We start from the raw sequence: 11581 nt of genomic DNA, 5'->3' as shown, positions 1-11581 counted from the left end.
GTACATTAAATCTAAGTGCTAGTGCTTCCAATCATCAGTATAGTATGAATAATTTTTCTGGTTACTTTTAAACAAAGTGGTAAGAAATACAAAATATCTCGATGATTTATTTGGTTTTGAGAACAAAAGATCCAATAAAAATGATTCTTATAATCTTTTGCATGAACTCTTTCTTGAAAAAAAGCTAAAAGAATGTCAGTGAGATTTCGCGCCGCAAATCCTTATAACCTGATAGCAAAACAGAATCTCATTACTACTTTGATTAATGCACTGTTAATGACATAATTAATCTTTATCACAAATTGAAAGACTCTTATATATTTAACAACAGAGTGCTTTTAAAACACATATTTGTTTTGTTGGGTTAAATCTTTAATATCATTTACGTGCATCCTACAGCTCTATCAGGAAAAGCCTGGTTCCAATTGAAGAAACTTTGAGGACCATGATTGAATTTTCTGGCACATTTTTTTAAATGAAACTGGAAATGGGGAAAAATTCTCTTTTTAATGTATTTCCTTAACGTATGCATTCATTTAATCTTACAATAATCTAGTAATTGTAACTTTGAAGGGCAGAGTGTTTCGTTTGTCCATTTGTCCCGTTATCTGTCCCCTCCGAGTCTTTTTATAGATTGATGTTTGTTAAAGTTTGTTTATATTTAGTATTTGGAGAAATTAATTTTTTCTTTCTTTCTTTTTTTCTTTCTTTCTTTCTTCAAGTAAATATACATAATTTTGCATACTTGACACTTAAATGTACAAATATAAAAAAATAATTAAAGCATTGCCTATGAACTATTTTTTTTGTTCTGGCCTGTGATCCTTTTGAAAACAAATATTTGCTTTGATGTCGTTACGAGTGAAAATGGCTCCCACCAAAAAAGGTCTCCCAAAAATTTTCATTTTTATTACTATTTTCAGATAAAAACGATCATTAACGGCCACCCTGGAATAATTGTTGATTACTTATAAACATCTCAAAAACAAACTAAATGCTCGTTCAAGTTGAAAATGGGCCGTAAGATGAAAATTTCGCACTTCCGCGAATTACCTTCAGATTAAAAACACTCACCTCCTATAATTAATGTTTTCACCGTTGCCCCCAATGATTTCAAATGGATTTGAATCCAAGAGGGTCTGTTCAGCTGCGGCGCACAAAGAACTATTCAATCGGATCACAGTAAGATTAGCAAGCACTATGGCTAGAATTTTACCAATCCGTCATTTAATCAGATTTCATCTGTGACTCTAGCTCAAACCGGTCTGAGATTCTAGATTGAGAGGAAATTCATTTTTATATACCTGTGACTTTTATTATACGGTTTTTTTCAGAAACTCTTGTAGTGCATTTTGGCTATTTACTTTTAACTATTTGAGGCATTTAAACACTAAGTACCGTTCTCAACTATAAATTTCGGCAAAGTATTAAGAGGTTGTGTCTACTGTTGTGCAGGTGGAATGCGAGTTGTTTGCAATGGGGTCAGCCGATGAGAGTGCGACACGTAGTAAGTGGGAGGTACTTGCATGTGAAAGAGAACATGCAATTAGGACTGTGTGAGTCTACATACGCCTCATGCTCATCCACCCTATTCGCTCTCTACTCTGCTAAAGTGAGTTCCTAGTTGAACAGTACTTGAACTTGGTCTTTCTCGTTACAACCTATATTTTTGGATGTTTCTCGGTATTGGAAATGTGCCCTTTTCCACGGTATCGTCTCTCAACTATAAACCTTTATCGACGAATGATTTAACCTGAAATATATGTAATTAGAGTTCTCATTGAGCTGTAACCTGCAAAGAGAACATATAAAAAGCTGCCTTTCAAAAAAAAACCTGGATACGCTATTTTATTTACGAAAATTTAGTTCAAGAAAGTTAACAAATTTTTTCGTGAATGTCACATATTTACTACCAACGAATAGTAAGAATGAATTAAGCTATCAAAGTTTCAATTGTTCCACTCCCCAAATTTAACTGGGAGTCAAGAACTTTATACCAGCTTGACTTTTTTGCTGAGCCGATTGTGGCTGACACAGAAAAGTTGCTTGACAAAAATTATATCAATGGAAAACACTTGACAAACTTAATCGATCGTGGAAAGATTTTTTAAACTTTCCTATTTCTCTTTAGGTTTACCTTTCGCAAAGAGCTTTCGTTTTTCGGGTCTTTGACAATAAACTTGTAGGATCCGGAAAAAAATTTTCTTGATAACATCTCTGATAAATGCGAAAAAATAGCCTTGATTAAAGACACAGATTGAAAAAAAGACAGATTAGGTGTTAAAAATTAAGAGCCCCGTTAAGGTATACGGAGAAACACAACGAAAATGTCCTAATTGTTATTTTTTCAAAAAATTTTAATCAATTTCCAAGGTGAATTCAAAGTAAGCCGAAGTAAAAGTAAGCCGACAGAAAAGCAAGCCGAAAGTTATATAATAGTTATGTAATCTATCAGAAAAGATACATTGTTAACCGTTGCAATCAACACTGCGCATAGTTTTATAATTCATAATGTATTCCAATGCACCAAGGAAACAAAAATACGTCAATTTTTAATAATCTAGTGCGTACGCGGAGCACTCTCCATGGCCATGCTTCTCATCCGCTGTGGGATGTAATCCGGAAAGCGCGGGCAAGTGATAGCCCCAATTTTCATGTCCTCTTCACTTATAAAGGCCGTTCTATTGAACGTTTGATGAGCTGTGATAACAAAAATTTGCCTACAATAAATTATTTTCGTTCAGAAAGAAACTCAATGAAATTGGAATCAGGATAGGAACAGTTTACATCAGTGTTTGCCGATCATTGGTTTTTCAAAAGAAAATTGAAGATAGAAATTGTTTAAAAAGCTAATCAAAGAATTGGTTCTCGATGAATAAGGAAAATTTAAGAATATGATGGGCTTTTGAGGAAACTTATATAAAGTTGAAGTCATTTTTTTGATATTTTTATGTTTTGACCTTTTTACTTCAAATATACTGAACAATGTCTTTCATAACAATGCATTTGTCCTTTCATCATCAATAGAATGAATTTTTTGACTAAATTTGAACTAAAAACAACCTCAAACAACAAATAAGTTATATTAACAAATTTTTCTTCAAGACTGCAGTTTTTTCAACGCATCCTTCTGCAAAGCTCTTTCAAAGCAATTAAATCCGCAGTTTGCTAACATTTATTTTGAAACGAAAAGCTCTTGTGTTAATTTTGAATGTAATTGTCGGGAAACAATTATATGAAGTCAAAAACTAAATGCTTCAAAAGTTTTTTCTACCGTTGTTTTCTTTGTGTGTTTTAAAGGCTATCGAGTTTCAAAAGATCTAGAAAAAATAACAATTGCATTGATTCGTTGAGTTAGTTCAAAGTCTCTCTCTTTCTCTCTTGTCTTTATTTAATAACTTTCTAATGCCATGCTTGCAAAACTTTTGGTGACTTGTTTTGGATTTGTTTTGTTTCATCAAAGCCACTAAGAACTATTTCCGAAAACCACTAAAATTTTTAATTTATTCTGTACTTCGATCTTTCATATTTCGGGTGGCGGTTGGTTTGTTTGTTGGTCTGTTTGATATGACAAAAGCTGCATTCTGTTTAGTTCACATTGTTTCACGATGAAAGGTAAAATGGTTAAAACGGACTCTCTGAAAGGCATTTAGTATAATATTCCTACTGAGACCAAAGTTTTCTTCAGTTTGCCCTGTTTTTGTTTTCTCGGTTCTCAAACATTAGTTTACCAATTAGTTCTACGTTCCTCGAATTTGCTTGAATGTATGCAGTTGGACTTAAAAAATTTGTCAAAAAATCTTCTGATTGCCACGTGCTAATACTACTATTTTATTTCAAAATATTTTATAAACGTTTTTAATTTTTTGTAAAGGAGATAGAATGCAACGGTTGTTCCGACCTATGCTGAACAGCTTTTGATTACGCTGGCGCAGAATTCTATTCAATGCACAGATCATGATTCGCATCTTTGGTGAACGAATTTAAATTTTACCTATTCAATTTGTTTTCGGTGAGTACGAACGTTTTCTGCGAATGCACATTACCGATCCTCCTTTTTTGTCTTTTTAGGATATACCCTTAACTGTTTTTCAGAAACTGAAGTAGCATTCCCTGTTTAGGAGGAGGATGAGTCTAACTGGGACTTGATGCAGGAACCGAATCAAGGCCAGCCTTGTATTAAGTACAACGAACACCCTGTTTACATAAAACACGTCAACTCACAGTCATGGCTATCGCACGCTGTCATCGACAGCAAGGTATGTGTATCTCCCCAAATCCAGCCCCTACACTAACTGCAATCCCAAAAAAACCCCCATCCCCACTGAAAAGAAAGTAAACTAGCCTATTTAGCACATTTCGCCGCATACATCTCTTTTTAAACACAATTTCACCAAAAATGATGACAAAAACCTGACAATTTTCCCCCATGTAACACTTTTGTGCTCTAATGTAGACGTTAAACGTCAAATATTTCTGCAACTTTTTGTGAAAACTGGCGAGACACTTCTACAGGCTGATCTGGTCTGTTGTAATACAGGTTCCTGGCAAGATAAGTGGGAAGCGAGTGGTGTTATTGCCTGATGGTCACTCCGACGATGCCTTTTTCATCAGAGTCAGTCAGTACGAGGAGAGTCTCGCTTCCCGATTCATCATGAAGGCACTCAAATTCTTCAACCGGTTCATCGTGTACGTTACACTTGCTCACGTTTAAAAAAAATTTTGGATCTTTTGAAAACGTTTAATTTTACATAAATAACTTAAAAATTATCTTTTATTAAAAGAAGCTTTGAAAAGCGGATCGTTTGATCTAAATTTGACCTCCCTAGCAGTACCATAGGAAATAAGTTTTGTAAATGCTTATGTTATATAGTGCGTTGAAGTCCCTGAGCCCCGTAGACTCTGAGGCAGAGATCTGGTCCATCTGTTCAGTGGATGTGGTCACGCATCTGATTGAGGACCTCATTGCCTATTTCGCACCACCTGAAGAGGACGCAGGTAACAAAATTTCAATTCTACTGTGTTCCTACCAGCCTCATCCATTATCACGTTTACAATAAAATCCACAATGATTTGTCAGTACCCAGGTTGAGGTCCCAGAGGACGGAAGCGACCTCTGATCATACTATTGTGCACTCCAACTAATTTCCAGACCCTGTTTTTTTTGGTCTGGAAACACACTGTGTGCGTTCGATTTGAGTCTGATCAGAGGTCACTTCCGTCTCGGACCTCAACCTGGGAAATTTTATTTACAGGTGTACGCGATCTCTGTGTCCGATTTTGAAATAATATAAGCAAACTGTCCGAATTTTGAGCCGTCTGAAAACTATCCGATGACTCCACTATACAACAATTGATCAAAACTGACTGCAGTTGGGAACCAAAGTCGCACACGCACGCTTGTAAATTTGTCAATTTAGACTTTGGCTTCTCGATGTTCGTTATTGCGGGTTTTTCTCTGCGGAGGCCTCGTGTCGATCAATTATTAACTCGACGAGGAGTATGCAATTTACGAAACTACAATGTTTTCTGTAGACCTAAACACTTTGTCAATTAGGACTTCCCAGTGAATCGAGACTTGGTACATCTTGATAAGAAACATACTAAATCTTGGTAAATCTTGCCAAGATCTTGCCATGGTACTTACTTAGATAATAAATTTAGCAAGGCTGTAGGTCAATTAACAGCAGTTATCGCGAGAGCAGAGGACAAACTACTTCAATTTTTTTTTCTAAGAAATAATAAAAGTAATCGCCTGATATTAAAGTAACAATTGGGCAGTTCTACATGATAATTTAATTTCGTGTTTTGTCATTGAAATGGATGTGACATGTGATTTTTTTGTTAATTTTCACCACTAATTGCTAATTGTCACGCAGTGCTAATTCTCACTACTTCGAGTCATAGCTAATTTTTTGTCCAGATTGTCTGGTCATGACCGATTTTCTATGGATTCCCGGTTCGTATTTCCACCCGCTCACTTCGGGTTGCTTAGAAAAAAACTTTCTATGTGTCAAGAATTATCAAGATCGTAACAAATTACGCCAAGAAAATTTCTTGACATGTCTTGCTAAGATCTTGCCAAGATCTTATCAAGGTGTTCCAAGAAATTTTGTCTATCAAGATCTTGGCAAGATGTTTCAAGTTTTGCACAAATTGACAAGATCTTGCATGACATGGCAAGGTGTATTAAGTTTCGTTTCACTGGGTGTATGATACCACAGTTAAATTAACTTAAAGCCTCTTGATAAAACCCTGTTCAGATTCTTGACAACTAAAAGTTAGGATCTGTACAAACTCACAAGATCTTTGCATGTGTGTCAAGTAATTAGATATCATACCAAACTCTTGTCAAGGTTATCATGAAAAGCTTGCCGGACAAATTTGTGCTGCGGCTTCTCAAGTCTGGTCAAAAGGTTCAAAATCTTTTATGCATTTGCAAGATGTATCAAGTTGCGTTTTTGAGAGGCTCCCGGCGTAGAGATTAATCAATTGATTGAAACGATGCCAACCGTACGAGACGATAGAGTTAAACCACGATTATTGAAAAGCAAGGCATGGTTAATTGGTATGCGACAATACATCTATTTTATTAAAATAAAATTTTAATGAGTTGAACAGAGTTGAACAAAGTTAATTTGAGCTAATCTTCCTGATTTCGTTTCACTTGTTGTTATTGATCAAGGATTACTTACTGCAAAATTGCTTTCAAGTTTTTTCAATACTTCTAAGCAAGTGTCAATCTATTGACAACCTGTTCACAATCTACTGGAGGTTCTTGAGAACAGGTGGCTTAACCACAGTTGTTGAATTACTCCAAATATTCAATTTGCTTCTTGGATGAGAAAATCACTTAAGCAACAACTTGGTGTTGAATATTATGTTCTTTATTCAAAATCGTCTCTACAAATTGAGCTTAACGAACCGAAGAGACATAGATAATCATACTATTTTGTGAAACAGTTTTCCAACGTGCATCTTCGATGTTTTTAAAATTAGAAAACTTCTGTTTCCAGACCTACCCGTGTTCTCATAATTTCTATCGTGTAAGATCTGACAAATTTCTGACAAAGCCATCTTTCTAAAAGCTTGTAAGGGGATGATGCATCTTCTCATCAGATCTGATAGGATGTTTGTCAGATCTCACATAGTAAAAATTTCTCAGACGACAAAAATTCCGCCGTATCAGATCTTGTACCATAACACTTCTGTTTTATCAGATGTTACACGATAATAAATCCATCTTATGAGTTATTCCAAGTTGAAAAATCTTCCAAGTTAAATTTCAGATACAATAAATTCATTTTATCAGATCTTACACGGTAAGAATTTGCTTATCAGAACTGAAGCGATGAACTTTTTTATTAGATCTAACACGATAAAAATTCCTTATTTTCAGATCTTACGCGGTAAAATTTTTTACTCTCATATCTTACATCATGAAATTTTTCTAGTCATATCTTGCAACATTTTAATTCCCTCTTATATTATTCAACTGATATAATTTTGTCTGATCAGGTCTTACAAAAAAATTGGTAGATCTTACACTATAAAAAAACCGTCTAATCATAGTACTAACGCGGAGTCATTGAGAGCAGTTTTCAGATAAGCTAAGAAACAATAACGCGGAACAAGGTCCATGTTATTTGTTCTCATACTTATCTGAAGACTGCTCTCATAAATTCTGATACAATTGTATTTCAATTTATGAACTCTACTCAGATAACTTAGATCTGATCAGACAGAATTTATCGTTTGAGGACAGATTGGTGGAAATTTTATAATGTGAGATCTGATAAAACGGACTTTTGAAAGAGTTGAAAGTACAAGTGGAAGAGTTGAAAAGGACCAGTTTAAGCGTTAAAAATCAAGAACGTTTGTCATGTAGAACCCTAGGAAGCACAATCTATATCCTTTGAAATCTGATATGACGCAAATCAGTCACTCTTGAAACGTTCCGCGAATGTTATGAGACATTCTGGAGCACTGTTAGTGTTTCAGGGGAAGAATTTAATCGCCTAGGATCTGGGAAGACACAATCTCTATCATTTAAAATCTGATAACACGGAACCTATGTCTTCTTATGACTTTTTTATCATGGGAGATTATAAAAGACGGGAATATATAAGGGAAAAAAACGTCTGACAAAAACAAATTAGAAAAAGGACAGAATAGTAACAAGAGAAATGTAATTCGTTTTTTCTCACAAAATAACAGACGATGAAGCTGCAAACATTCAAAAATGCTCGAAAAAGAAGAAAACGAAAAGTTTTTGAGCAGAGTTTCCAGAAATCTTTTAAGTTTCGTATAAGAATTCGTACTTTCCCACAACAAAGACCACGCGAAGCAGCCAAAAGTGATTAGTTATTCATAATTATTAAAATTTAATAACTAAGCAAGGTTCCCACACAAAACAGTTTGAATAGAACAATCATAAACCATTGAGTGAGGCCGTTGAAAACAGCTACTTTTGCGGCAAGAAATTTGCTTCTGAATTTTGCTCCTAAAACGCAAACTATTAAACTATTATTTTGATTATAGGAGTGTTCATGTGTCATTTTTTTTAAACGGAAGAAAACGTTACGAGATGAACAACTGTCTTACAAGAATCATATCAGATTTCGAAAAGTATCTGATAATTGGATTTTTTATTATATAAGACATCGTATCCGGTGTGACACGATATTATTTCTATTAAGACAAAATTTTATCTTTTAAGTTGCCATATCAGATCCTCTTTTTTATCGCGTTAGTTCTTTCAAGATTTTGCTCTATAGAGGTTGTTAGTCAACGACTTATCAGATCTTACATTAAAAAATACCACAATCACAAGGTTAGCCCGAATCTTGTTTAATGAAACTGACTTCTCTTTATTTAGGTCCTTCCGTTTACCAATTGATGACATCTTTTTGATAATTCCTCCACGCAAACTGTTGCTGGTTAATTCAGATCAGTTATTTTTTGTAACCACATTGGTTGGGGAAGAACTATATTCTTACCTAATTTTTTTTTGTTTAGTCAACGTTCGCCGTTCGATCTTTTCCTCTTAGAAAGTTTCGTGAAAGCCCGTCTCACTAGAAAGCCCGTCTCCTTAGAAAGGTCTCACTAGAAAGCCCGTCCAGCATAAGTAGAACTAAAATTATTCTTATGATCTTCAGTTTTTCCACGGATTTATGGAGAATTTATGAACATTTGATTAATTTCAGTTAATTTTGTTCCCATTTGCGCTATTTTTGCCCCATTTTTGTCAATTTTGCATTGAAAATAGCATTGAAAATATTAAAAACTGTGCTATTGGTGAAAATTTCAGGGTCAGAAAAGTGTTGTTGAACTAATTCATCCGAATTTGTGTTTAACATTTTGGCTGATTTTTTCAAGATTTAGACATTTCCCATCAAAAATGCACCAATTATAATACTATAGGACACGTTGTCTGTCTTTGCCAGACGTACAAGCCTACAAACTGCTGACACAATTTTCTCAAACTGCAAAAAACGCATTTAACTTCCGTTTACTACGAGAGTAATGGGAATGACAACATTGTTGGTTTTTTATAAATTAGTTCAATTAATATCCAGAACTTTTGGTTTGTTTTTGATAAGATTTTTTTTGTGAAGCTATACATTTTGGAAACAACCAAAATATTTAGAAAAAAACTCTTTGCGCAACGTTATGGTTAGTTTCATTGTAATCAAAAACTTTTTCTATCATAAAATTGTTCGAATATTATGGGGCACTCTGTTTTATTTTTCTGGATTTCGTTTTCCTTATGTTAAGTACTAGGGTTCTATTAGATCGCAACTATTTCAGATTATTAACGATTGTTTGACATTTTATTTTTCTAATAAAAATGAGGCCCAATAGAAAAATTATTTATTCAGTTAAAAGCTCGTGGTTTTTATGGCTTCAACTCTTTGTTTAAGCTTTTTGTTTTTTTTTATTTTGAGTTAATTTTTTGCTTTTTTTGTAGCCTCGTATTAAAAAAGATATCTTCAATTGAAGTCTTAAGTGGATGAAAGTTATTCTATTTAAAGTTTTTATTTCAAAGCTTATCAAATTTGTCTTTAAAAAAATTCATTTTTTGAATATTATGGGAAATTGTCTTTTACTTTTCCTGATTTTGTTTCTTTTATGTTAAGTACTAGGGTTTTGTTAGACCGGAAATTTTTCAAACGTTGTCAAATTTTGTCAGATCTAGCAATATTTTACCCCCTTTTTCAATTATTCAACTCAGATAGTTTTATTTGATCAGATCTCACGAAAGAAGCATTCAATTGTTAGATCTTACACTATAAGAAATACTAATCATAGTATTAAAGCTGAGTTTTTGGATCCGTTTTCAGATAAGTATAAGAAACAATAACGCGGAACAAGTTTCAAATTGTTTTTTCTTTTGCGGATCCTAAAACTGCTCTCATAAATTTTGCTATTCACTATAGTACCAAAAAGCTACCTACACCAAGAAAATTTTTAAAAAGTTGCACAAACATCAAATAATACAACATTTTGAGTTCAAATCAGTTCTCTAATAACGGGAAATTACGCTTTTACTTTTTTAAATATATGGTAGACAGTTTGTGAAGTTTTCAGACACATTTTTAAGGACATCTGAGTCAAGGCTTTAACTATTTTTCTTCCAATTTTTCCCAAATTTCTCTCGGTTGTCGTAATTCTTGCTTCGCAATTGCCCATTATTTTTCAAATGGATTCAGATTGGGACTATTTGCCCACCATTCCAGTACCTCCCGCTCCTCTTCTTTGAAGAATTTGATGACAATCTTTGCTTTGTTTACAGAATTATCGTCTTGCTGAAAAATAAGGTTTTGAAAATGCGATCCTTTTTCTTAATTTTTCAACGATTCCACGCGAACGAGGCCTTTTAGCTTCCTTGATCATCTAACAAACAGTGTCCGCTCATTTGATCTTTTTTACCCCAGAACATGTGTGATTGCTTGTGCAAACTCAAAATGTTGCCAAGAAATCTCGTTTCATTTCTCTGAACAACTTGAACAATTCCTCCGCTAGAGACGACTTGAGCCTGTTACCTTTTTGCTGTAGTTTATATGCATAGTGTGTACTATCTTGATACTGCTATCTTGATTTTAAGCTGCTTTATTCTTGTTTTCTGACTATCAGAATTGGACATTTCCAATCGCAACAGCGTGGTAAACAGTAAATTAACAAAACAGTTTAACATTCTTTTCTGTGTGAGCGTAGAGTATGAGAATGAAAACGCGTTTGAACTTTAAAAATTTCACGCCTTCCTTCACGCCTTTGCGACAATCAAAAGTTTAGAGCAAAAGTAACGCTTAAACCGCACAAATTGTGCTGTACGTAGATTTTTGGTACTATAGTGTAATTGTATTGGAACGCATAAACGCTACTCAGATTACTAAGATCTCATCAGACTGAAAAATCATTTGAGGACAGATTGGTGGGTTTATTGTCATGTAAGAACTGATAAAACGGACTTTCGAAAAAGTTGAAAGTACAATTGAAAGAGTTAAGAGAAACCAGTTTAACAGTCAAATATGAAGAACGTTTGTCGCCTAGGAGCCTAAGAAGCACAACATATATCCTT

At 34.2% G+C, this 11581-nt stretch overlaps 1 protein-coding gene across 5 annotated transcripts in view; it reads left to right on the top strand.

The window, feature by feature from the left end:
- Positions 1–1461: 1461 nt before the first annotated feature.
- Positions 1462–11581, top strand: part of LOC142349664 (ryanodine receptor 2-like) — a 227570-nt gene continuing 217450 nt past the window's right edge. For all 5 annotated transcript variants that reach the window (XM_075401386.1, XM_075401387.1, XM_075401385.1 and 2 more), the window contains exons 1-4: positions 1462–1612; positions 4122–4259; positions 4541–4689; positions 4874–4998. In XM_075401386.1, the coding sequence (XP_075257501.1) occupies positions 1490–1612; positions 4122–4259; positions 4541–4689; positions 4874–4998 (535 nt within the window). In that variant the 5' untranslated portion in view covers positions 1462–1489. The remainder of the gene's footprint in view (positions 1613–4121; positions 4260–4540; positions 4690–4873; positions 4999–11581) is intronic.

Source organism: Convolutriloba macropyga, chromosome 11 (assembly GCF_964194025.1).
Source record: "Convolutriloba macropyga chromosome 11, txConMacr16.3, whole genome shotgun sequence".
Taxonomy (NCBI): Eukaryota; Metazoa; Xenacoelomorpha; order Acoela; family Convolutidae; genus Convolutriloba; species Convolutriloba macropyga.
The sequence above is the reverse complement of the archived record's forward strand: the minus strand, read 5'-3'. Positions and strand labels throughout refer to the sequence as shown.